Consider the following 27,642-nt stretch of genomic DNA (forward strand, 5'->3'; position numbering starts at 1 on the left):
GGGAAATATGCAAGTCAAAAATCATCACCCACCTCCCTTCAGACAGAGTGAACAATGTGAGTCACCCACACACTTTACCACTGGTGTTACTCTGCTGAATAATAAATACCTTTCGTTTAGACCAGAGTTTTCTGGAACTAGTGAAATCAATACATGATAGGGGAAATATTCAGGTACGAGTTTTGAAAGTCACCCTTCCTCAGGCTTTGGGTTGTGCTAATTTTTTTTTGTTTTTTGCTTGAATTTGTTAAAGGATGTTGGGTCCTCATTTCTGCCATCTGATCAGACTCCGGTGATGTCTGTCCGTGGTTAAACCATACAACAGCACGAAAACCTTCCATCTCATCTGTCTTAATGATTTTAGAGATTATTGCCTCATTAGTTGAATCTTATGTATGCAAATGATGGAGTACAGTCATCCTGAGGTCCAAACACACTGGAGATGTCATGCAGTGGTCTACTGTATATCTTACCGGCTTTCATAAATATTTCACGTCATTTCCTTTTTTGAAAAAAGTTTTGTAAGAGGCGAGCAAAAATACCAATGACTGCTTTTCTTTGAGGGGCAAGGGAAGTGCAGAGAATAATACCACATGATTCACTAAATTAATAGGATGGTACAAAAGTGTAGTGAAATAAACATAAAATATCTTCCAAAAAATTCTTATTTTTCTATGCCAGCTCCATATTGTGAGCATGACTTTGGCAAATGTTCAGTATAATCTGTTGGAATGAAATTGAACTTCTGGTCCCAAGTTAAGTGACCAGGGCAGAGGAGAGGGCCAGCATTTCCCTCCCATCCCCAGAAAAACACTGGCAACATTTCCTGGACACTTACTGTGCGTCTCCTCCAAAGATGATGAGCAAAGCCGAGAGGAGATGTCACCTCTGGGTGGCTGCAAAGGTGGGGGGCAGAACTGGTCCTCAGGTGTGTTTTGATTCACCCACACAATACTAAACACATTTTTCAATTCATTGCCAACATTTAAAGCTGGCTGATTTCATGTAAAAATCCACATTTCCATCTTAATGAGATGCCCTGCCCATGTTGAGCACAGGCCTCCACCAGGTGACAAGAGTCTGGATGGGAGAAATGGCTGCCCCTTTAGATGATCCCGCCAGTTCTTCACAGTGGCTACCGCTGCCATTTCTCTTAGACGCTCCCAGCCTGGCCTATTCTCATTACTTCTCCAGCACTGTAGGTACATCTGTGTCTGTGATCCCTGGGAGAGATGTTAGATACCAGGCAGCTAACTTGGGCTCTTGCTAGCTAGAAAAATCCTCACATCTCTATATGTGCTGGGCACGATACCTATATGAATTGTATGGGGGAGAGGGGAGACAGGGAGGTAGTCTCCTGTATGATGTGGTTAAGAGCATGCATTTTGCAGGAAAAGGACTTCAGTTTGAATTAACTGGCTTTGTGTCATTAGTCAGGAGTGTTGGCAGTTTCTAAGATGACTCCCAGTTATCCGCAGTCTCCTGGTATTCACACCCTCGTATAATCCCCTGCCCTGAGTGTGAACTGGACCTTGTCACTTGCATCTAAGGGCAAAAGTGATGGGATGTCACTTTTAAGATTAGGTTACAAGAACACACCGCTTTCCATCTTGCTTGCCCTCTCTGACTCTTCTTGCTTATTTGCTCTCATGAAGCCAGCGGTCATGTTGTGAGCTGCCCTCTGGAGAGGCCCACTTGGCAAGGAAATGAGGGTGGCCCCTGGTCAACAGCGAGCAAGGAACTGAGGCCCTGGGAGAAACTGAACCTGCCAACGGCCACTTGAGTGAGTTTAGAAGAGGATCCTTTGCCAGAGGAGCCTTGAGATAAGACCCCAACCACAGCTGACACCTTGATCACAGCCCAATGAGAGACCCAGAGCAAGAGGACCCAGCTAAGCTGTGCCCAGATTCCGAGTCTCTGAGTGTGGTCTGCAGAACTCTGTGAATCGGCTCTTGCCTATCTCAGGACTTCCTTGTCTGCCACTTCCTTCATGCACTGTACACAGAGTAACACCTAATACGAGCATCACACTGCTTCACACCTTCACCTCCACACGGAGCACCCAGGTGTCACCTCCATCAGGAAGCCTTCTCCCACCAGATCCTACTTCTCTCACAGCACTTAGCCCTCTTCATTAGCATCATCTTTTCCAGGGTCTGCCTCCCCACCACACTATAAGCTCCTTAAAGGCAGGGACCATCCCTTCCCTCTCTTTCCCATCCAAATACTAACCAGACCCGACCCTACGTAGCTTCTGAGATCAGACGAGATCGGGCATGTTCAGGGTGGCATGGCCATAGACCCTTCTTCCTCTTTCTATTCTGAACACCGGGCATAGTGCCTGGCATTTAATGGATCCTCCTTGAAACCAGGAACTAAAGAAATGCACTGTAAACTGTCTGTTGGGTTTGTTAATTGAAACATAATGGTAAATTCAGCAAGAGCGAGGAAAAGGGTGGGACCAGGCAGGGCAGATGCATGGATGAGGGGCGGAAGTATAGTTGGCAAGAAACAGGGCATAGAAGGGAGACAGTGAATTAGAAAGCAGATCAGTCATAAGCTATATCAAATAAATATATACTTATTTATTTGAGGTCACTGATATTTTGTTCTTTCTGTGCTTTAGGATGGGAAAAGCTTGGAAAAAATTAGGTAACAAATATAAAACATCTAGCATAGAGTCAGGCTTCTAGTAAGCGATCTATGTAATGTTCACTCTCTTCTGTTGCCTTGAATGTGGAGGCGAAGGAGCTAGCAGAGAAAGGGCTGATGAAGGGAAAGGTAGTACTCAGGACCCATGCAAATAAAAGCAAATGCAGGAAATGGGTGGGAAACTTGGGGTGATGGAAAAGTTCTAAAGTTGGATTGTAGCGATAGTTGCACCACACTGTAAATTTACTAAAAATCATTACATTATTCTTTTTCAAAAAAAGTAAATGTAGGACCAAAAATAGGGAAGGAGAACTTAAAATATTTGTGAGGGCATTCTTACTAGGGTCAGAGGTGATGCCTTTTAAAAGTGTAAAGTAAGTGGAACAAGGTGGGGGGCAGGATGCCCCCTTAAGAGAACAGCGGGACTCTTCTCTTTAATGCCTAGTGACATTGTCGATGAGATTGATTTCAGAGGAGGTGATAATTTACAGGGATCATCCATAGGACTCAGCCCAAGCATAATTTAGTGTCCTTCCTCACAATATTTTGTATCCATCACATACACTCATTAAAATCAATAACTGTGTCCTATTCAGGGAGCCAAATGACAAAACAGTACCCAGCAGAGGGCAGTGGTATGAGATGCTTACACCCCTTCTCTTATTATCCTCTCCTTTTCTGTAAAGTGGGTTGTGATGGCCCCTCTTTCATTCCTGATTTTAGTAATTTGAGTCTCCTCTCTCTTTTTTTCTGTTGGTCCACCTAGCTAAAGGTTTGTCCATTTTATTGATCCTTCCCAAGAAACAACTTTTGATTTCATTGATTTCTGTTCTGTAATCCAACATAGGCATTTTCATCTATAAATTTCCCTCTAGACACTGCTTTAACTGCATCCCATAAGGTTTGGTATGTTTTGTTTTTGTCACATACTTTCCCCAGCCCCTTTCCTTGTATGCTTTATCGACAGGTCTTTGTAAAGCACACTATAGCATTATTTCCTACATTTTTTGAAATTTAGAGACATTGATATTTATTAGACCCTTTCTTTTCTAGAATTAGAATTGTTTCTTGCCTTTCTTCGTTACTAGGATGTACTTCTTTTCCTTTTTCTTTATTTTTTTATGTTCATTTACTCTTTCTTCCTCTTTGAATGCTATTGATTATTTTGCAACAGCATGGAGAAATAGCAGTGAAGAATAAGCAGGAAATAGGAGGCAGTCACTGAAACGTGGAAAAAGAGAGACAGAGAAAGTTAGGTACTTGTTAAAGATTAATGGTATCCTAAAATAATTATTAAAGCATAATGGAAAAGGGCTGTTTATTTGGTCCTTCCTGACAAAATAAGTGGAGAATTAGCAACATCTGTACAATTTTTCTTGCATATTTTGTAAAAATAGTGTGACCGACTCATCTAGGGAAGGTAAGATCAAGGAATGATTTAGTTAGTTGTGTTTGGAGGTAGCTAAAGAACAATTCTGAGGAAAATGTTGGTCAGTCATTTTCCAAATGAGATTGCCCAGGCAAATGGGTGGATAAGAATTCTTGAATCTATTATTCAAAAGAAAAAAAGATGACTAAAAAATAAAACAAAAAGCTATTTGCCTTGAATGATCTTGGGGATTAACTCACTTGGTTAAGAAACCCATTAAATAACTGGCCAAGATTTGCAACTTGATTAAAATATTGGCAACAGATAGTCCCTAGACTGTCAAAGAAATGAGAAGACTGACCATTATTTAGGATCCTCAGAAGAAAGGAAAAAATGTTGCCAGGGACCTAGATGGGACTGAGACTCATTAATCAAGAGGACTGCTGCGCATGCAGAGTAAACGAAGGAGGGTTGGTGTTCTAATAGACTGGGTCTGCCCATTCTTCTAGTTCTGGCAGGAGTAATGGTAGAGCTCAAAAGGGAGACGAGTAGAGCTCACCACAGTGCAAGATGGCCATCTGGAAAACAGGAATTTAGCTTGCTGTTTGGAAGATTTCTGGAATCCTTATACACAGTGTAAATAGGTACTGATGAATCTGGGAGGAAAAAGTAATTTCTTTTTAGTTTGAGAAATGAAAGTAAGATGTTCAGGGTTTGGGGGGCATGTCATACCATGGAGGAGAAAGAGGAAGATGGGGGATATAGAGAAACCTAAGCCCTTAAGGGCAGACTTGAACACTTCCTGAATCACAGCAGAGAGGTGTGTCAGAGGGCAGAGAACCAGAGAGACAGGAATCCCACTGGAGGAGCAGTCTGTTTGCAGTTGGGCCAGAGGGCCATACCTAAGTATCAGAGCATCACTAGCAAAATGCAAAGAAAACCAAGATACAGTTGAGAATCCTAGACCCAGGATAAATACAGGAGTGAACACTTCTATTTATGCTTTAAGATACACTTTTAACTTCATTCATTAACACTTTCATGGATGCATTTCTTCAACTTCATGAGAGGAATTCAGGTTTCTTAATCTCAGCTCTATTGATATTTGAATCTGGATGACTCTACGTGAATGCTGTCCATTGTATTGTAGGATCTTTAGCAGAGTTCCTGGTCTCGACCAATGAGATGCCAGTAGCAGCCCCCCCCCCCCCGCTGCAGTGTGACAACCAAAGAGGCCTATAGATGTTACCAAGTTTCGCCAGTCCCTGGGGAGGGAGGGGTAGCAAAATTGCTACTGATTGAGAACCATTCCTTAAGATACATTATTTCAAATAACAATTACTTCAGACAAATTAGGACAATTTGATACTATCAAATTCGGTTTGAAAAAAGAAAAAAGAAACCTGCATAGAATTAATCACATTCTGTTTTCAATAGACACTAAAAATTTCAGATAAACTTTGAAATCATTAGATTAGTTTATATCTCGGTAGGCTAAAACAAAGATACAAAAGCAATATAATATTTGAATTTAAAAATCTCTTAAATTGTGTTTCTTTTAAACTAGGTTACATTGTTTAACAAAATTAACAGAACACGAGTTTCCATTTTTCTTACATACCACTGGTCTTAACTAGTTAAGACTATAACTTCATGCACACATTAATATGCTTTTTTGCCCCATTTCAAAGGTATTGTAATCTCATCAGTTAAATCCTATTAAATAACATTACTATCTAAATAAAAGTGTCTTGTAAAGTCAGCAAGCAGAGAAAATTAGTACGTATGCAATACACATATGCAAAAGAAACATCTAGCAGAGCTTTAATTTCATAGCCTATCTTTATATCACTTATAGACTCTATATATAAAGATATATATGTTCACTAATAAAAAATACTACCTATACTGGAAGAAAACGTTCATAAAAACCAGAACGGACTTTTTCCATACATTATAAAAGTCAGTCCAGTGAGTCCCATGCCACTGCTAACAAAAGAGGTCCCCGCTCCCATGGAGGCCTTGCGATGTGGCCTGTGCTGACATGAAACTGTCCCTTTAACTCCAGATGAGACCACAGACAGGTCTGGCTCTCACCTGAGTTATCTGCAGAGTCTTCAAATTCCACGAGGAAAGAGTACCCGTTATTCCAGACGCGGAGGCAGGTGGTCGGGTCGTAAGAGATGGTGAGCGGTTTTAAGCCAGGATCGTAGACACTGTCCCTCCACCGGATGTTGATGGGCGACTGGCGCTCACCCCCCGGGACCAGGTCCACGCTCTCCCAGAGAGGGTGCACTAGGAGAAAGCACATCGGGGGCTGTCCTCGAGATGACACTAGCTGGAATCCCACTGGGGGGATGATCTGGTCCCATGTAAGCGTGTATGCCGGGTTCACCTCTTATGTGAGCCAGCTGTGAGGATTAGGCAGCCATCCTGCAAAGCCTGGGTAGAATGTTAGCATTGCTAAGGTCCCTGGAGGCCTGTCACATGAATCGCTATGACACTGTGTATTAAGGTGCACACGCACACTCTGTCCCACACGGGTGCTGATGACATCACTGACGGTGGTTTTTCTACCAAAGAGTCAAGCGCCAGGTCTTTGTGGCAAGTCCATGATAGATCTCAGGAAACTTCTTATAACAAAGAAAGAGCTATCCACACACGATGGATAGAACCCACATGTATAATTCGGGTGGTCCAGCTCTCTGCCCTTTAGAATCGGCACGGATGGGCAGACCCAAGACCAACAGGAAAGCTGGACAAAATATGAATCAAGATGAATCAATCATTACCAACGACCCTCTGCACCTCACCCCACACTGAGAATGAGTCTGAGGATTGGAGAAGGTGACAAGGCAGCTGCTGCCCAGTCAAATCCGCCTGTGCATGGCAGGGTCACTGGCACTCCACTTGTCCTGAACAACAAGCTTGCCTCTGGTTTCCTCTTACAGAGGAGACGGTGAGACGGTTCTCTTCCTGAGATAGCTGCCCAAAGCAGGCTCTTAACCTTGGATTTTTTGGTGCAGGTGCCCCAGCAGCATAGACACAGAGCGCTCCAAGGCAGTTTCTGGACCAGTGGTTCTCAAAGGAGGGAGCGATTCTGACCCCGGGGGACATTTGGCGATGTGTCTGGAGACACTCTCGGTGGTCAAAACTGGAGGAGGGTGCTACTGACATCTAGTGGCTAGAGGCCGGGGATGCAGCTAAACATCCTACGTATATAGGCTGGGCTTTGACAGGAAAGAATTACGTGGCCCCAAATATCATTAATGCCAAGGTTGAGAAATCTTGGTCTAGAGCAAAAAGCAATAGGCAAACTCAGGGCATTCCGGTTTTTTTCCCCGCTCATTTTTTTCATATAATACGGTAATCTCATCTCTAGAGAGGTCTGAACCCAACGTTTTGGGTTTTCTCCCTTAGTGTACAATAACTTCTGAACAACAAGAACTTACTCTAGAGAAGGAGGACTTTCTGTTTCAGAAATCGAAAATGAAAAATGCATATGAATTGGTACAATAGTCATATTGTTATCAGATGAGAATGCAAATTCCTTGCAGGGAGGAGCCATACGTCCCTCCCTTTTTTTTGTGCCCTGAAGCGCCCTACGGGGTATATGCCCTTTGAGTACTGATTATCCAAATGCTATTGTTGGGATAAAAAGCTGTATTTGATTAATTTTTTTAAATCGTTTTTTTATTAATTTTTATTGGCGTATGGTTGCTTTACAATGTTGTGTTAGCCTCCACTGCACAACACAATGAATCAGCCATACTGATTCATTTTTAATTTGATATTTTAAAACTTCCAGAAACCCCGGGAACAGCCATGATTCAGTCTTAAAGCTGCCCGCCGGCACAAAGAAACCTGACAACATTCTCCGCTCTGAGATGCTCAGACTGAGGCTGAGGGTGTGAGCATTCACACCCTTCAAAACCAGCTCGTGCGGGTCTCCTAAGGAGACTAGGGGAGAAGGGAAGAAGGAGCAGATCCCTAAGACGATGCCCTCTTTCACCCAAATCGTCCCCCACTTCATTCAGGAAATGGCCCAGAGTCTACTCTCTCACCCACACAAACACCAGCCCAAGGAAACTGGGCCTGTTCCTTCAGCTGCTCTTTTATGGTCATAACGCTCCTGTCACTTTTTATGCCCCTCGGTTCACAAGTTCAGCTTCCAGGTTTTCTCTCCCCCACCCACCTCCTCCTCTAGGAACCCAGAGCATCCCCCCACCAGGGAGCCCTTGGTCACTGTCCCCTTCGTGAAGCCAGCTTTTGCCCAGGGCTCGTTTTGCTAAAGATAATTTCACATTTTTGTTCTCTCCTCCCTTCCTCTTCCTCCATTTTAACAAAATACAGATTAAAATGATTTCTTGGTTGGTTACTCAGACTTCCCCTCAAAGTCAGAAGGTGATTACGTGTTCTGACTAACGGAGCCTGCGTTTCCAGCTTCTTCTCGTGTGGGGAGAATGAAATAAACAGAGTGATTCTGTCAGCCATGGTTTAAGGGCACGATGTCACACTGTCACACTGTCGTTAGGAAGGTGTCATTAACAAAAGCCCTTTAGATTCCATATGGTCGGCTTGGCTTTAGTTCTTGTTTACATGACTGGTCCTGTCTTTGATTTACTTCGAGCTGGTGGGTACAGGGAAGGGGTCTCTTTTAGCCTTTGAAATGTGGAAAGCTCATTCCTGCCTTAGCCCCTCAGTTCCAGCTCCTTCTCCTCCTCAGAAATCAGTTTCCCCTCATTGAGTTTCGGGCTGGCTCCTATTATATTTAGATATTGGGCTTGTCACTTCCTCAGTGAAATTTTCTCTGACTACCCTCTTATAATATGATCCTCTCTTCTTATTTTTTAATGATAGCACTCTGGTCTTTTCCTTCACAACATTTATTACGCAGGTGTAGTCATAATGATATGCATATGAAGGGTAACACAATATGCTGCTGTAGGAGAGTAAAAATAATTTTCCCTCAACCTTCTAGGTCCTTACCTGAGACCTCCCCGTAATCAAAAGACAGATGAACAGGAGAAAAAAAAATTAATTACCTCCTTACTGATTGGAGCCCCCACAAAGATATGGGACTCAAAAGGCAGGTGGGCGGTTGTGGCTTAAATACTATCGTGAGCTAAGGACTGGGATGGGTCTGGGCCTTCCGAGGGGAGGAAGGAATTCCACAGGAAGGTGAGAAAAGGAAATATATCCTAAACGAAGTTTAAAGAAAGTTCTCTCAGGTGAAAAAGTGATCTCTGGTAATAGCTCTCTTCCTGGTGCAGACCCCCTTTCTAATGTAAGTGTACCTTGCAAACAAACTGGTAATTTATACTCTGTTTCCAGAGCTTCTCTTGTGTCTGCAGTGTCTCAAAATAATCGGCTCAAAATAATCCATAGGTCAAAGAGGCATATTTTGGGGTGATGAAAGAGAGCCGAATATGCCACCCCCAAATATGTCTCTTCGACATAAGGATTATTTTGAGCTGATTATTTTGAGAAACAGCAGACACAGGAGAAGCTCTGGTAACAGAGTGGAAGTTACCTGTTTGTAAGGGAAATTTACATTTACAGCGGAAATCTCCATTTGTAAGGGTGTCTTCCTGTCTGTATCTGGAAGAAGAGGATGACTAAATCACCAGAAACTCATCAGTGGAGAATGCAGGACTTAGATCTGCATAACAGCCTTACCCTTGTTCAATGTGCTTTTCCTGGTCACCTCCAATAATGCCCCTTCCCCAGCATCTTCTTTTCTTTTTAGCTGGAGCGGGTATTGAAGGTGGTATCTAGGGCCACCTAGAGCAGTTACTGTTTTCCTGGGTCTCTCCCGTGTCATCAAGGAGGTATACATGTTATTAAAGTCCTGTTTGCTTTTCTCCTGTTAATCTGCCTTATTACAGAGGTCTCAGCCAGGAACCTAGAAGGGTAGAGGGAAAATTCGTTCTCCTCCCCTGCACAAATACGCTTAACTATTTGCCTCCCCCAGTTCTGCTGTCCAGAACTGAGCTGCCTTTCAGTCACTTGCGCATTGAGCATATGAGATAAAGAGCATTGCTGGGAAGGGTACATTCTTTTATCTTTACTTCCTATTACCCTGCTCATCATCACATTATTTTTCCTTTAATCATCCTTCAAATTTGTCTCTTCCTTGCCTTGCCCGAGACCACCAGCCTAGTTTAGGCCTCTCCGCCCCACACTTCATACCACATCTCTTGGTTGTTTCTCCTCTCTCACTTCTCTCTACTCCATCTTCCCAAACTGGTCTTGACATCTTCTCCAACCACTCTGATCTTTCCTTCTTCAGAAGTCACACTGCACTCACTCTCAAACCATTTAGCACCCAGCCATTCCTCATGTAATGTGTATTTGCTTTATCTGCTCAAAGGGTCTGTGTCCTACACTTCTTCTACAGCCCAGGGCTGAACTTGGTACCAGGTATAAAGGAGGCACTGAATACTCCAAACAAGTCCATGCCAAGGCTCTCTACCCTTCCCTCACACTCACAGTCTCTCCAACCAGGCAAGCAGGTTTACCCCAGAACACCTGTGTTCAGGAGCTCGCCTCTGCCTGTTTCTCTCTCATTTCTTAAAACCCTACCAGGCTGGGCCTCCCTGGTGGCGCAAGTGGTTGAGAGTCCGCCTGCCGATGCAGGGGATACGGGTTCGTGCCCCGGTCTGGGAGGATCCCATATGCCGCGGAGCGGCTGGGCCCGTGAGCCATGGCCGCTGGGCCTGCGCATCCGGAGCCTGTGCTCCGCAACGGGAGAGGCCACAACAGTGAGAGGCCCACATACCGCAAAAAGAAAAAAAAAAAAAAACCCTACCAGGCTCTCAAGGTCAGTTCAAGCCCCTTCCCTAACAACCCCACACTATATCAAGCATCCCTTCATCTGCTGTTACTCTCTGAACCTGCACTGTCTAATATGGTAGCCACTCGCCCTGTGTCGCTAGTTTAAATTGAGATGTGCTGTAAAACACCTAGGGACTTTGAAGACTTAATACAAAACAAAGAATGTAAAATAGTTCATTTATAATTCTTATATTCACTTCATGTTAAAGTGACAAGATATATTTTGGATATACTGGGTTAAATAAAATATATTAGTAAAGTTAATTTCCCCTCTATACTATATTTCACCTATATATTTGATATATTAGTAGAATTAATTTCACAAATGAATAAAATTTATTTCTTCTTTTTTCCCCCCAAGTTGTTTGTTTGTTTTGTTTTTGGCCGCGCAGCAGGGCATGTGGGACCTTAGTTCCCGACTTGGGATCGAACCCGCGCCCCCTGCAGTGGAAGCGTGGAGTCTTAACCACTGGACCACCAGGAAAGTCCGTTTCCCCCAGTTTTATTGAGATGTAATTGACATACTATTTGTTGTTTTTTAAATGTGGTTATCGGAAAATATAGACTTGCCTATATGGCTCGTATTTGTGGCTCACATCATTTATCTACTGGACATTATTGCTCTATACCCTCGTTAGCCTTTTCTCCTATGCCTTGCCCTGTACTGTCCTTTTTCATGAGATGGGCTATTTCCTCGTCAAATTGAACACCATCCTAGCAGGCCTAGGGCTTATTGCAGTGATGGGATACACAGGGACCCTCCATGTGATTTTGTTGGGGATGGTCACAGAATCACAAATTGCCTTGTTAGAGCATCAGGGTTGTAAAAGGCACTTTCATGCTGAGCCCAGGTAACCACAGCGTCACATGCAGTTACCAGTGTAGGAGACTAAGGCCCACGTTTCCTGGTGGTCATTTCAGGGCTATTTGTTAGTTCCTTGTAGCTGCAGATACTCCTGAGGTCGTTAATTAAATCCAAAGGGCTCTTAATCGGTCCATTGTTTCTCAAGATTATCTAACTGTTAATGAAAAGACTCAATCTGGGGCATCCTGAGTCTGGATTATCTGGTGATTATCAGAGTTCTTTGTGAAGACATTGTAAAATAAGCTTTTTTTCTTTTTTAAAAAAATTTATTTATTTTAATTTTTGGCTGCATTGGGTCTTCGTTGCTGAGCACAGCCTTTCTCTAGTTGCAGTGAGCGGGGGCTACTCTTCGTTGTGGTGCATGGGCTTCTCATGGCGGTGGCTTCTCTTGTTGCGGAGCACGGGCTCTAGGCGCACAGGCTTCAGTAGTTGTGGCACGCGGGCTCAGTAGCTGTGGCTCACATGCTCTAGAGCGCAGGCTCAGTAGTTGTGGTGCACGGGCTTAGTTGCTCTCCGGCAAGTGGGATCTTCCCGGACCAGAGCTCGAACCCGTGTCCCTTGCATTGGCAGGCAGATTCTTAACCACTGTGCCACCAGGGAAACCCAAAACAAGCCTTTTAATACTCTTATTCTCCAGGCTTTGTATCCTTCAAAATTAATTGAAGAAATAACCGAACAACTTTCTAACACTGTTCAGTTATTATTAGATCAGTGCTGTAAAATAGAACTTTCTCTGATGATGGAAATGGCCAGTATGGTAAGTGCTAGGCATTTGTGGCTATAAAATTTTAATGAATTTTAATTTACTTGTGAATATCCATGTGGGTCTAGTGCCTACCTTTTATACAGTACCATTCTATTCCAATGTATCCTAAACATAAATTTCTCTTCCTTCTAAAATGAGAGATCATGAACAACATGAATCATTGGAATAATAGCAATTAATAAATATGTACCATTCCCATTCTAGATGATATTCTTTATATTTCATTCAATTAAGAATTAACATTATTACATTTATTTTCTTATGGTCTAAGGTCTCATGCTTAATTTTTAAAAGACTTTATTATTTAAGGTACAGTGATTTCCTATATAGTGCCCATGCTCACACGTGCATAGCCTCCCCCATTATCAACATCCCACATCAGAGTGCTACTTTTATTGCAATTGACAAACCTACACTGACACATCAGAATCACCCAAAGTCCATAGTTTACATTGTGGTTCACTCTTGGTGTTGTACATTCTGTGGGTTTGGACAAATGTATAATGACATGTATCATTCATTATGGTATCATACAGAGTAGTTTCACTGCCCTAAAAGTCCTCTGTGCTCTGCCTGTTCATCCCTCCCTCCTCCCAATCCTTAGCAACCACTGATCTTTTTACTGTCTCCATAATTTTGCTTTTCCAGAATGTCATATAGTTGGGATTATACAGTATGTAGCCTTCTCAGATTGGCTTCTTTCACTTAGTATATGCATTTAAGTTGTCTCCATGTTTTTTCATGGTTTGATAGCTTTCTTATTAGTGTTGAATAATATTCCAGTGTTTGGATGTACCACTATTTATTTATCCATTCACATACTGAAGGACATCCTGGCTGCTTCCAGTTTTGGCAATTATGAATAAAGCTGCTATAAACATCTATGTGCAGGTTTTTGTGTGGACATGTTTTCAACAACTTTGGGTAGATACCAAGGAGTATTGATGGATGCATTGTATGGTAAGAGTGTATTTAGTTTTGAAAGAAACTACCAAACTGTCTTCCAAAGTGGCTGTGCCACTTTACATTCCCACCAGCAGTAAATGAGAGTTCCTGTTGCTCCATATCCTTGTCAGCATTTGATGTTGTCAGTGTTCTGGATTTTGGCCATTCTAATAGGTGTGTTTTGATGTCTCATGATTATTTAACTTGGATTTTGCTGATGATATATGATGTGGAGCATCTTTTCATATGCTTATTTGCCATCTGTATGTCTTCTTTGATGAGGTGTCTGTTAAGGTCTTTGATCCATTTTGTTTTTTTTTCCCCGTACGCGGGCCTCTCACCGTTGTGGCCTCTCCCGTTGCGGAGCACAGGCTCCGGACGCGCAGGCCCAGCCGCCATGGCTCACGGGCCCAGACGCTCCGCGGCATGTGGGATCCTCCTGGACCAGGGCACGAACCCGTGTCCCCTGCATCAGCAGGCGGACTCTCAACCACTGTGCCACCAGGGAAGCCCTGATCCATTTTTTAATTGGATTTTCTTACTGTTGAGTTTTGTTTTCCGATCTACTCTAACCCTGAATTTTTTTTTATGTGACAATTAGGCTCAATTTCAGTAAATGATACATGAAGTGAAATTAATTTTTTCATCTTGGGTAACGGGTATAGGATTTTATCTTTATTTTATCATATTACCAGTCCGCAGGGTTAGGACTGTCAGTATTTACTGTCTGCCACTTGAGATCACAGCAAACAGCAGTTTGAGTTGACACCAGGGATTCCTCGGGGAGAGGGGTGGTGCGGAGTGAAGGCAGGGCGCCGGGCACAGGCCCCAGTGAAATGCTGCTTCTAAACTCGCCACAGCCTCCTCCTTCAGTCACTCCCTACTCGGCTCCCGGATCCTAACAATGGTCAGACGTGTGAGGGAGGTGCTGAGCATATGACAGCGGTGAAGGTGGTGGTGATGATAACGATTATGGTACTAGAGGTAGCTGCGAACACCAAGTTCTCACTGTGTGGCAGGCGCTGGCTAAGGACTTTGAACATTATCTTTTCTAACCCTCAGCAATTTTGGGTCATCCTTGGTCATGAGTGTATACTGGGGTACTGAGCTTCCAGAAGCAATGAGTATTGTCCTGACAGCTAAACAGATGAGGAACCAGGATATACAGATAGGACATGCTCAGTGGCCCAGGACAGCAAAGACCAAGTATTATCCTTGGTGAAACAAGGAGGGACAGTATAAACACCAGAAGCAAAACCAAACCATGTCTGTCATCTGTATGTCTTAGTAACCTACAAACAAGAACATCTGATGTGGGAAATTAATCAAGGGAAGCCCCTCATCCCTAAGTCACTACCACTTTTTGTTTTTGTCAGCACCGAAAGGAGCAAACTAATCTATCTTTTTTTTTTTTTTTTTTGGCCGTGCCACGCGGCTTATAAGACTTTAGTTCCCCAGCCAGGGATGGAACCCTGGCCCTCAGCAGTGAAAGTGTGGAGTCCTAACCACTGAACTGCCAGGGAATTCCCTAGGAGCAAACTATTCTAAAGACATGAGCATACTGGATTTTAGACCCTTAACTTTCAACTTTCTGTTAAAAATAATTTCTGTTAGTAACTAGACACATATGACTACTTTTTTCCATTTTAAGCCTTAGACTGCAAAGTGCCAGTGTTGAGAATAAGCCAGTCCGGGTAGGATGTGGGCCTGATGGTAGGAAGCCGCACCCAGCAACCAGAAATTTATTATGACTCAGACCAGTTCAGTTTAATGAGAACACAGTCAATATCGGAGGAAACAAATTAAACTTAACAGTAAAAATATATTTATGAAGCAGTTTCAAGGCAATAGATTTAGCTAGATTAGCATTACTAATAAATTCCTTTTTTAACGTGCAAAATAGGGTCAAAGAGAGTAAACCCAAGGAGGAAAAGTTGAGAAAGCTAGAATCTGGAAGCAAACCAACCCTGGAAAACGCTGTGTGAATTCACTGTGAATGGTGGAAAATATATAACTATTTAGCAGATATGCTTAACCATTTCATTAAACTCATGTGTCCACCAACACACACATTATCCTCTCCGATCATCTCAGGGTTCTGTACCAGGGTTACTTGGCCCCCCAGGGGACACTTAGGGATGCCATGCAGCATCTGCAGTGCACAGTCCACCCCGACAGCACAGGACGACCCACGCCCATGGCAGTAGCGCCGTGGTGTCAGGGAGGACCATCTGCCGCCTGACTTGATCTGCTGGGTTCACAGCGGAGCACACACTGGCGAGCTGGTCAGCTAGAAGCAACTCTTCTGCAATTGGTAACAAGGGACGGAATATTCCAGAGTATGAAGCTACTGAACTGCTTGCAAACATGAATATGCAAATTCCAGAATGTTCAGACTCACAGAAATAATTCGCAGTCCGTGGATCAATTTTAGTAAAAAGACAATTGCTAACAGAAAACAAAGAACAGGTTCAAAGTATCTGATACTTGGGACTTCTTTGACCTATTTCTGCATGACATCATTTTAACAAGTTAAAATTGGTGAAGAAAACACCTTGCCACACGGTACTGTGGTAATCATTTCACAGTACGTACGTGTATCAAATCATCATGATGTACACCTTAGACTTAGGTCAGTTATATCTCAATAAAGCTAGGGGAGAAAAAGGCTTTCCATATTTGAACAAATAGAGAAATAATGGGTTATCCTCTGTAGCAGGGTAACTGAGGACATGGGAAAAGACGTGACCCAAGAATCGGCTCACCTGACAAGCTGGGTGCATGAGAATGTTTCAGGACTGCAAGCAGTACTGATTGCTCTGGACACTGATCCACGCATGTCCTTGGTATAATTGGGAACATAAGGAAATAAGGAGGTGCATTGCTTAGATGTTCAAGGACGACACATCCTGTGCTAAAAAGAACCTTTTTGTATTAGATAAAGCTTAAATAAATACGCCATAGTGGACTGAGGGCTTTGCTGTTTTGCCTGAGCGAACAACAGCCCTCTACCACTGTGCTTTAACGCATACATCTCGTGTGTTGGACTCATTTTCGTCCCTGACTGAACAACTGCAACATCCTCACAGTTCTCAAGGCATCTAATCCCAGTCTGGAATGCCACTGACATCAGAGCTGCAAACACTCAACACACGTGACTGTTAGGAAACAACCAGGCTTCTGCTCTCTCCAGGCAGCCATGTACTCACAGGCTCGGTTCCGGGTTTTGTAAGTGCAGGTGTAGAGGCTGCAGGGCCTTGCTAGCATGGTGCTCGGAATCTGGAACCTTCTCCACAGTGCCTTGCATGGAGAGGCTTGAAGAATGACCCTCAGGCGACTCATCATCACCATCTTTAGCTTGAAGTCTTGATCAGCTCCAGAGTAACTCGCAGGAACCTAATAATCCAGAGGCAGAAGGAGGACAGAGGAGGAAAAGCCTTAAACAACAGAGGTGGCCCATCCTGTGGAAAACATCATTCAGATTATTAGTATGGGGGAGGGGGAGGCCAAATGAGAGTCAGTCGTTTATCCACTCTTATTCCTCAAACTCATTGGTCACCTCGTTGGCAGGGTCCTGATGACTGACTTAGGCACCTTGCCTTTCCCTTAGGGTTACTAAATGTTAGAGGTCCAGAGAAACGACCCTCTTCATCCACAAGAATGAAAAACTGTTTACAGTACGGTTTCTTAAATTAAAAAAACAAAAATTTACTCCCTGAAATCCAGGTTAATAGTCCAGTATGTTATTTATATATAAGGAGAAACCAAAGATTAAAGTTCCCTCCAGGGAGCCTGAATTTAAAAAAAAAAATCAATCTGCATCTGGATTGCTAAAAAAAAAAAGAAAAAAAAAAGATATATCCTGCCAAAATAGTCATGAGCAGTTTTGAAATCTAAGCTTAAATATAATCTGTGGCTCTTTGCCAGTTTTCTTTTTTATTAATTTAATTAATTTATTTTATTTTTATTTAATTTTGGCTGCATTGGGTCTTCGTTGCTGCACGTGGGCTTTCTCTAGTTTCAATGAGCGGGGCCTACTCTTCGTTGCGGTGTGCGGGCTTCTCATTGCGGAGTATGGGCTCTAGGCGCGTGGGCTTCAGTAGTTGTGGCACATGGGCTCAGAAGTTGTGGCTTGCGGGCTCTAGAGCACAGGCTTGGTAGCTGTGGCACACGGGCTTAGTTGCTCCGCAGCATGTAGGATCTTCCCGGACCAGGGCTCGAACCCGTGTCCCCTGCATTGGCAGGCGGATTCTTAACCACTGCGCCACCAGGGAATCCCTCTTTGCCAGTTTTAGATGTAACGCTCTGTTCCTTGATCATGGGGAAAATGGAGAAGGCTAATCCTGAACTAATCTACAAGTACATTCAATTTGAATATACATTTATGATTGCACTGATGGCCTCTCTACCCCCCTCCCCCGCACATGCTCACAGTGAAAATCTCTGAAGACGATGCTTTCCAAGGCATTCACTAGAGTGTTCTGAAATTATGGTAATATTAATTTTGAATGCTTCTTCCCCACCATACTCCTCCCACCCACCAATATTGCTTATCCAGTTTTCCTGAAAACTCCTATCCCTATACCAAGTGAGTAACCAAGGTCAGAAATGAAAAAAAAATTTTTTTTTGGATTATACATTCACTCCACTATAAATTTCAAACTCTTTAGAGTGATTACTTGAAATGCATTCAAACACTTGTTCAGGACACCGTGTGCCCTGGCCCTGCTGACCTCTCTGCCTTACGTCCACTTCACGCTCCTGCCTGCACACCAGCCACGTGGACTTTGGTTCTTCCAATTCCTGATGCTCCCTCTAGCCTCAGGGCTTATGCAGGTGCTCCTCCTTCCCTGGACCTCCCTGGTTAATTCCTATCCACCCTTTGATGATCACATCCAATATTACTTCCTAGAAGCCCCCCTTGATCGTGCCCTCTCTTGGTGAGCCCAGCGCCTTCTTCTTGGTCATGGTGCTTACTGCAGTTGAATTAAATAACTGATCACAAATCTACTTTGCATCTCCATCTCTCCAACATTGAAGCCCCATGGTAGTAGGGACCGTGTCTGTCTCCCTCATGACTGCATCTTTTAGGGACATGGCGCCTGGCACACGATGACTGCTTGATGACTATTAGTGGAATGACCCAAGGAGGCTTCGTTGGTGATGGAGAAGATGTTGATCCTAATTTCAAGAACTCAAAGCTATGAAGTGACTGCCACCATGTTCTCGGATGATATTAAGGGTTTTTCCTTTTCCTAGATGCCATCGTCACCCATTTGTAGGGTTATTTATACTTCTGAAACACTTTTAAATGCTAGTCCTTTAAGAGGCACGTCTCATAGCCCTATGCGTAAGACCTGAAGGACCCCCAAAGTCCTGCCTGATCTGAAAGAGAGACCTCCCTGAATATGAACCTAACCTAGCCTCTCAGGTTGGGAATTCTGCCACTAAGCATCTTCACTTCAACATTTCTTTGCTCTAAACACTGTGTTGGGTGCTGGGATGTAGTAAAGGTGAAGTAGATCATAAAAAGGAATGAAGTTCTGGTACATGCTGTAATGTGCTGAACCTTAAAAACATAATGCTAAGTGAAAGAAGCCAGACACAAAAGGTCACATGTGGTATGATTTCATTCGTGTGAAATATCAGAACAGGGAAATCTATAGAGACAGAAAGCAGGGGTTGGGCAGAGGGGGAAATGGGGAGCAACTGATTAATGGGTATGGGGTTTTCTTTTAGGGTGATATAATTGTTTTGGAAGTAGACAGAGGTGGTGGTTACACAACATTGGGAATATACTAAATGCCCCCGAATTGTACACTTTATAATGGCTAATTTTGGGAATTCCCTGGTGGTCCAGTGGTTAGGACTCCATACTTCCACTGGAGGGGGCCTGGGTTCAATCCCTGATCGGAGAACTGGGATCCTGCAGGCCACGTGGTGTGGCCAAAAACTTAAAGATTAAAAAAAAAAAAAAAAGGCTAATTTTATGTTATGCAAGTTTTACCTCAATAAAATAATGCACATCATACAGGAAGGAAAACACACACCAAACCAGTTCTCAGCAGGTGTTGGTACCTCCTTGGAGTCCGCCTTTTCCTGCCAAAGGAGGCCTCTCAGCAATTTGGCCTTGACTGGGGTGCAAAGGCACCAAAAGGGAAACTGAGGGGACAAGAAGACATGTCACTTACTGACCTGAACTTTATTCATTCGTACTATCTTTCCAAGAAGGGTGTTAGATACCAAAAAAGCACATTATGGCCCCAAGCGGTGCTGAGCAAGGAGGCACACGTTCTCATTTCATCCTCCCTCTGTTGATATACTTCACTGCTATTAACTAGCCATGAACTAGCTCTTCTCCCTGTACTGCTGCCCTTGACACTGCTAGCTCTGAGCTGGAGGAGAGGAGGCTGCACCCAAGGGAAAGGAGAGAAAATCACACCTGAGATGTGTCCAGTGAAAGCAGGAAGCACAGTTACTTCCTATCGCTACCCTGCAAGGCACAAGTAAGAACTCCAGACAGATCTCTTTATAGCTGGCTCTCCACAAGCCGTGTGCCCACACAAGTATTGTAACATGAAGCACAGTGTGGTGACGAGCCAGCCTTTCAGCCCAGGGCCATGCCCTCTGTTGTACACGTCACTTTGCCAATGAACGCACTGAACTAAGGGAGCAGGGATGCATGGTCGCCACATTAAAGGGGACTGATAGGGAGCGTGTGACTCCCAGGGAGGCTCCTCCCCTGCAGGCCTAACTCCCTACCTGGGGTCTTTAGGCCTGTGACACATAAAGTATGTCTGCATTGCCAAAAGTTGTTTGATATTTTCAAACCAAGTTAAAATCACTTTTGTTTATAGTTTTATGTGTGTTTGTATATATACGTTTTTGGAGGGAGTACGTATGCCAAAATGTACCTTATTTAAGATACTCAAAGTCTGACACGATTTCAAATAGAGACTGGTAATGAACTTTCAAGATACTATCTTGATAGTGCCTTGAACCAAATGAGTATCTCATTTTCAAATATCTTAATATTTGAAATATCATTAACTGAATTAACTGAGCAGCCTTAGAGAATGGACAATTGGCCACCTCAATTCAGAATCTATTTCTGCTTTTAAAAAATTTTTTATTTTGGAAAACTTCAAACTTATAGAAACAGTGAAAATGCTGTAATAAAACCACCTATGTACCTAATACTTCATTTCAACAATTATCTGTTGGTGGCTAAGCAAGTTTTATTTATGCCCCGCCCCCCACTTCCCCGCCCTGGATTATTTTGAAGCAAATCCGAGACATCTTAGAAACTTATCCATGATTTTATTTTCCATAGGAAAATATCCTCCAAATTCATAGTTTCTTCTCCATGAAAGTTATCTGTATGAAATAGTCCTTGGTAATACTTTATTGACAGAATATGAAAACTATCAGGTTTTCAAACTTAAAAACATAGCACAAAAGCCCAGTAACAGGATACTTTCCCAGTGCCTACCTATCCCTTAATGTAAACACTTCACTTCTCTCTTGATATCTCCACTCTAGTCTTGGATGAGCACTCAGGTTCAGAACTTTATGCTTCTAACTTTTATTTATTTATTTATTTGCGGTGCGCAGGCTTCTCATTGCGGTGGCTTCTCTTGTTGCAGAGCTCGGGCTCTAGGTGCGTGGGCTTCAGTAGTTGTGGCACGCAGGCTTCAGTAGTCGTGGCACGCGGGCTCTAGAGCACAGGCTCAGTGTTTGTGGCGCACGGGCTTAGCTGCTCCGCGGCATGTGGGATCTTCCTGGACCAGGGCTCGAACCCGTGTCCCCTGCATTGGCGGGCGTATTCTTAACCACTGCGCCACCAGGGAAGCCCTATGCTTCTGACTTATAAGACTATGTCCAGCAAGAAACAGCACAGTTTATAATCGCAGATCAGCAGGGTAAAAGGATTATATGAACTGAAATGTTTAAGATTAAGACTTAAGGGACTTCCCTGGCAGTCCAGTGGATAAGACTCCACGCTCCCAATGCAGGGGGCACGGGTCCAATCCCTGGTCGGGGAACTAAGATCCCCGCATGCTGCACAGCACGGCCAAAAACAAACAAAATAAAACAAAACAAAAAGATTAAGACTTAATGTGCGCCCTCCAACTTATGCAAGAAAGAATCCAGAACCAGAGGAGCAGGAAAAACAGTTGTTCAGTAACACTGTACAAGAAGTTGACTCTCTGTGACTTCAAATGGTGTAAGGTCTGAGAAAAATCCCAGAAAATCCTGTTACGTATTATGCAAATGGAAGTTACTATTACTCAAATTGAGTTTGCTAAAATGCTGCCCATGATATAAGTACAAAAATTAAGAAAATAGCAGTTTCAGATGATTTTTAATGTCATTTTTTTCTTTTTAAGACAGTATCATCAAATAATTCCAACTAAATAGGATTCTGTCTGATAAAATCAATTTGTAAAGTTTCAAAAATTGGTAAGAGATATGGGGAAACCTTGCCTTAATTCTGTGCTCCTTTCCATTGACTTCCATTCCTGAATTGGAGCAATAATGAGCGATTATCTCATGCAAAGCACTGTGCTGGGTTAAGATGAAAAAGTTGTGTTTTCTCCTTATTTTCACAAGCTTGCAATCTACATAGAAAAACTATTTAAACAAATAACTTCTCTTTTTTGAGTTACCTTTTTTATTGTAGTAAAATAAACATACTTATCGTTTTAGCTTTTTTAAAGTGTACAATTCAGTGGCATTAAATACATTCACAGTGTTGTGTCACCATCACCACTATCTATACCCCAAACTTTTTTATCGTCCCCAATACAAACTCTGTACTCATTAAACAGTAAGTCCCCATTCCTCCCCACCTCACAGCCCCCAGTAACCTCTGTTCTACTTTCTGTCTCTATGTATTTGCCTATTCTAGATATTTCATATAAGTGGGATCGTACAGTATTTTTGTTCCGAGTCTGACTTATTTCACTTTAGCATAATTAAACAAATACTTCTTAAAGTCAGATGTGATGACAGCGCTAACTTAATTCAATGAGAACGTAGAGGGCAGAGGTTCTAAGTTTCAGGAGGGGTAGCATCTGAACCGTGGGTCAGAGGGGAGAGACAGTTTTAACAGGAGGCGCAAAGGCAGAGAGACGGACAGGAATAATGTCAGGGGTGATTAGGACATTTAAGGGAGGGCAGGGGTGCTTAAGAGCCAAGGCCACAGCGGACAACTGGGGATGAAACGGAAAGAGGCTTGGGTTTGTTCAGTAATCAGTCTCAGTGTCAGGGGAGGTGGGCAAACATGTGGAAAAGGACGCCTTTCTTGCTTACAATCTAGATGAAAGAAGAAACTTACTCATTTCCAGGAAGACAATGCCAAGTGTAAGGTACACTCAACAGAAGGGACATGCTGGCTTGTCCTTCAAAGGGAAGGTCGTGATAAGACAAGGCCAAAGGCATGCCTGATGGCTGAGGGAGTTGTACAGAAAAGTGGCCACGCACTTGGCCCTGCGTGTGGAGCTGTGGGGAGGTCTGAGGCCTGTTGACATGGCACCTGGAGAAGTCTGGGTAACTGATCCTTGGTCTAGCTCCATGGAGAGCCATCAGGAAAGCACTGAGGCCAGGGTGAGCTGACTACAGGCTGGGGCTGACTGCCAGGGCCGTGACCATGCCCTGGGGACTGCCCTGCACTCTGCAGTCATGCTGCCTGTGCACGTTGCTGAGGCCCATGACACCGGGCCCAGAGGAAGTGTCTACTGCCCACTTTCAGACTGGCTCTCTAGGGCTAGGGGGCCACGAGAGCTCCAGAGGACCTGACATCACCCTCACTCTTGGTCATCTTCCCCATTGCCCACCCAGTGGCGGGCTGCACGTAGTGGCCTGGAGAGCTGAACCTCTGTCTGTCCCGTAAGGATGCTGCTGACCTCACTGCAGGGAGACACTGACTCTGAAGATTACCTTTTGTATTTTTCGACAAAAAAACCCCCAATCCTGTTTTTTGTAACAAAACCAAATGTATCTGAACTTCTCATCATCCCAAGTCTGCTGTGAATATTTTTTAAGGTGTTGGCTAAGTAGATACCCAGGGGACACAGTGGAAGGCAGAGCTGCATGGGGATTTGAGATTAATTCAGGGAATATGAATTTCCAAGAGACGAGAAGGCTTTCAGGTGTTATTCTGTGTGCATAGAATGAAGCACTGACAGTTTCTGATGATTCTGTTAGCTCAGCACAGGATGGATGGGAGTGGGCAAAGAGGGGAGCCAGGAAAGTCAGTGAGGAGGTGATTCCTTCTACCATCGTGCATTCAATCCATCACTCTTATTCTGTCATTCATCAGGACACCAATCAAACATTTATTAACTGCTAGGCACTGTTTTAGGTTCATGAGGGGAATAAAACAAAGTCCCCATCCTTGTAGAGTTTACGTCCTAGTAGGGGGAGACAGACTAATTGAGTGGAGCAGGGTAAGGTAAATTTGGAGTGCCACAGGGGAGGGGGTGTTGCATTTTAAATAAATTGCTCAGGAAAGGCCTTACTGAGAAGGTGATACTTGAGCAAAGGATTGAAAGAGGTGAAGGAATTAGTTATACGGCTCTCAGAAGAAAGGGTATTCCAGGCAGAGGGAAATGCCTGTGCAGACCCTGAGGTGCGAGCTTGTCTGGCGCATTCAAGGGACAGTGAGGTAGCCAATATGGCAGGAGTGGAGTGAAGCCAAAGTAAGGTGGTAGGAGATGAGGTCCAGATCAAGGAGAAATCTAGGCCATTGTAAAGGTTCCCCACTGTGGAGACGGTGGAGTTTCTGAAGTAGAGGAGGGGCATAATCTGATTTACGTTCCTTAAAGCTCATTCACAGTGCCCTACTGGAAACTGACCAGGGTGGAAGAAAGAAGCAGGGAGCCCATTCAGGATAACCCAGGGGCTGGAACTAAGGATGTTGCAGTGGACGTGGTGAGAAGTGGCTGGGTACCGGATGTATCCTGGGGATACGGCCCGTAAGATGTGAAAGAAAGCAGTCAGAGATGACTGGCAGATGCTTGGCCTAAACAACTGCGAGGATGGACTTGCCACGAACTGAGATGGGAAGACTGTGTACGGAAAAGGTTTTGCGTGGGACATCAGCAGCTCAGATTTGGGCATGTGGAGTTTGAAATGAAATTCCAATAATTCAAGTGAGGGAATATGGTAGAATATTCCACCTCATGCTAGAACGAGGATGAACCCCTGAACAAAGAAACAGAACCCGGCACAGGAGCTGGCGGGGAGGGAAAGATGGCACTCTTACTGCTAATTCTGTTGGGTTTGAGGTGCCAAGGGGGCAGGCGAGAGGAAAGGGCTAGGGACAGTTGGCAGTGCAGCTCTGGTGGTCAGGAGAGGTTGTGAGGCTAGAGAGAGAAGGAAAATCCCCCCTCCCCAGGGGTAACGGGTGTATAGAGACTAACAAAATGGAGTGATTAAGGAGGCCAAGAGATGGAGAAGGAACAGTCAAAGGCAACCAAGGAAGGAACGGAGCATGGAAGGTCAGGGGCAAGGAGGGTTCCAGGGAAATCCTAATAGAAAGGAAATGTAGCTAATGCTAGGCTCCAATACCTGTAGCTTTTAGCTTTATGCTGAAGCCAAAGGCCAATCCTCTCTGTTACATTAAAAGTTAGAATTTATTGAGAGGTGGTTATTTAAACTTACCCATGGGTGTTATAAAGCCCAAGCTAGTGAAACCACAGATGTTTAATTATCAAACATAATACGTAGCAGTGAACTACTAGCAGACATTACTGGATGTCACAGAAAATCTGTCCTTACTTAAGTCTGTCCTTAAAGATGGGACCATGGGTTGGAGGGGCCCCAGAAGAGCTAAGTTTTCTGTACTGTATACCTTTGCTTTCACTAATAAATTATGTATGTCTTTGGATCTTACTAATACATCCCTTATCTGTTTTGCAGACTTGGAAGTGTGTGAGGAAAAAAAAAAGATTCTGAAAGCCTTTAAAAAATCATGTATAAATCATGTATTTATTAAATGACAGTAGTTTGAACTCTGCCTGATTAAGCCATCTATATTATGCAAAACGGCAAAAAAAATACTCTGACTAAACGTTACAATTACATTGAAAAAAGAATTCCTTGATTCTCATCAAACTGACCTTTCCTTTTCTCACCTCCTGATTTCCAAAGGAAGCAAGGCTTTTGCAATTCCCTGAAATGGAAATTAGAGGTTATGTTGCCATGTCTTGACTGAGAAAGCTGAACTTCTTCCTCTCAGCCACTTCTCTGAGAGCAGGATCCCAATCTGGGGTTGCCAAAGGTTTCACAATACGTTTCTAGTAACGGCTTTGTGTGCTGCAGTTAACTACCCCAGTGTGGCCAATTGAGATGAAATGCATTTCCCTCCTTCCGTCAGATTTCCAAAATTCATATTTACTCATAATTTACTCAGTCTTTATTGAGTTCTGTGAGCAGTCACAGCCTTTTGCCTGGCTCCAGGGACAACAGGCCAGGTGTGTACAGGCAGAGAGAATGGTCCCTGCTGCGCTTGGCCTTTTGGTGAATTTCAGTCCTGGTACTATGTAAAAATTGTCTGAGTAAAGGAGGAAGGCCCTAGATAGCTCAAAGGTTTTCCATTCCCAAAATGTGTAAGAACAGTGACTGTTCTGAGGGATGTGGAGGGGCAGACAAGGGATAGGGTCTGGGGCAGCTTCCCTCACCAGAGAAATCTGCTACTCCTTTCCATATTCCAGCAAGGCTTTTTTTTTTTTTTTTTTTTTTTTTTGCGGTACGCGGGCCTCTCACTGCTGTGGCCTCTCCCGTTGCGGAGCACAGGCTCCGGACGCGCAGGCTCAGCGGCCATGGCTCACGGGCCCAGCCGCTCCGCGGCATGTGGGATCCTCCTGGACCGGGGCACGAACCCGTGTCCCCTGCATCGGCAGGCGGACTCCCAACCACTGCGCCACCAGGGAAGCCCTCCAGCAAGGTTTTTAATAGCAGAGCGAAGATGGCCAGACTAGCAGTAAAGGAAGAAGGGGAAGGGGAAAGCAATGTGGTTTTCAGTGGTCGGGTGAGAACAAGCTCTATCCAGATTAAGGTGTGCACATTAACTTCTCGTATTTCTCAAATTTCCCCAGTGAAAATATGCCAGAGAGGGAGGGCACTTATATTAACAAGCTGCACCAGCCTCAAGGCAGTAGCATTTAACACTGAATGCCACAAAGACTCACAGACATCAACAATGTTTGTATTTCGGAGGTTCTCCTCCAGTTCTGGGGCGGGGCACACACACACAAAAAAGGCAAAAGAAATTTCGGATTTGTCCACGTGACACAGCTGTGCTGCGGATCCCCTGCCCTGGGGGTGTTTGTGACTCCGTTCTCAGACCCAGGCATATTCCGAGGTGGTGAGTGGGCGGGGAGAAACACAATGAAGACCCAAGTCAGTCCCAGCTTGCCGCGCCTCGGTTTCTGGAACTGCAATCTCAGATTTGTAGCTCTTATTCCAGTCTTCAGCTATTTCACAGCAGGTTGGACTTCTGAGTTATTCACATCCAACCACCCCTAGCAAAACCTCCCTCCTAAGGAACTGCCCTCACGCCCTGACAAATTCCCTGAGACAGCTGTTTACCCGTCGAGTGCAAATAATCCTAAAGGAGGTGCAGCCATCTGGTTGGTGACTCCCACGGTAGAAGAAGAGGGCTGTGGGGAGGGAGGGAGAACGGGTTGGGGGGGCGATGCCCTACTGGCCTCCGTAGTCCCCAGGCAGCTACTCGCAGGACCAACAGCTGTCTGGGCTCCGAGACCTGGCCTGCCCCCGCCATAGCCCCCATTCCACTCGGCTGCCCACCCTTACCTGAGCCTTTCCCCAGAGCGCGGTCCTTGCAGCTCGCCCCGGGACCCTCGGCAGGAGCCCTTGGCCCTCGTAGCCACGCCCCTATTATGCCCACAGCCCAGACCACGCCCATGCTCCCCTAGGTCACGCCCTTCCAGACCGAGCCGGTCCCTGCCCTTTGGCCTGGCGCCAAAGTCACGCCCTTCTCTCCCGGACCACGTTCAGAGTTACGCCTGGGCCAGCCTCTCCCCCTTGGTTACGTCCCTGCGTTCCGCTCTGGTCCCTCCCCTCAAGACGCGCTTAGCCCCTCACGCTACCCCCTTGGGGCAGGACTTTGTCGCGGGAATTCGAGGTCACGTGGGCGGCCCCCACCTTGTCTCTAGAGAAACCCTCCCAGGCCCTGGGAAC

General features: G+C 44.4%; 1 protein-coding gene across 3 annotated transcripts in view; it reads right to left on the minus strand.

Annotated features, from left to right (window-relative positions):
• CA5B (carbonic anhydrase 5B) overlaps positions 1 to 27,333 on the minus strand; it is a 39,716-nt gene extending 12,383 nt beyond the window's left edge. For 2 of the 3 annotated variants that reach the window (XM_060086823.1, XM_060086821.1), the window contains exons 1-3: positions 27,256 to 27,300; positions 16,644 to 16,895; positions 6,119 to 6,316 (exon numbers count right to left, since the gene is read on the minus strand). In XM_060086823.1, the coding sequence (XP_059942806.1) occupies positions 6,119 to 6,316; positions 16,644 to 16,785 (340 nt within the window). In that variant the 5' untranslated portion in view covers positions 16,786 to 16,895; positions 27,256 to 27,300. Of the gene's footprint in view, positions 1 to 6,118; positions 6,317 to 16,643; positions 16,896 to 27,255 lie in introns of all 3 variants that reach the window. The other variant, XM_060086822.1, reaches the window with a different exon arrangement.
• Positions 27,334 to 27,642: the final 309 nt, after the last annotated feature.

The sequence above is a fragment of the Mesoplodon densirostris genome, chromosome X, assembly GCF_025265405.1.
Source record: "Mesoplodon densirostris isolate mMesDen1 chromosome X, mMesDen1 primary haplotype, whole genome shotgun sequence".
Classification (NCBI taxonomy): domain Eukaryota; kingdom Metazoa; phylum Chordata; class Mammalia; order Artiodactyla; family Ziphiidae; genus Mesoplodon; species Mesoplodon densirostris.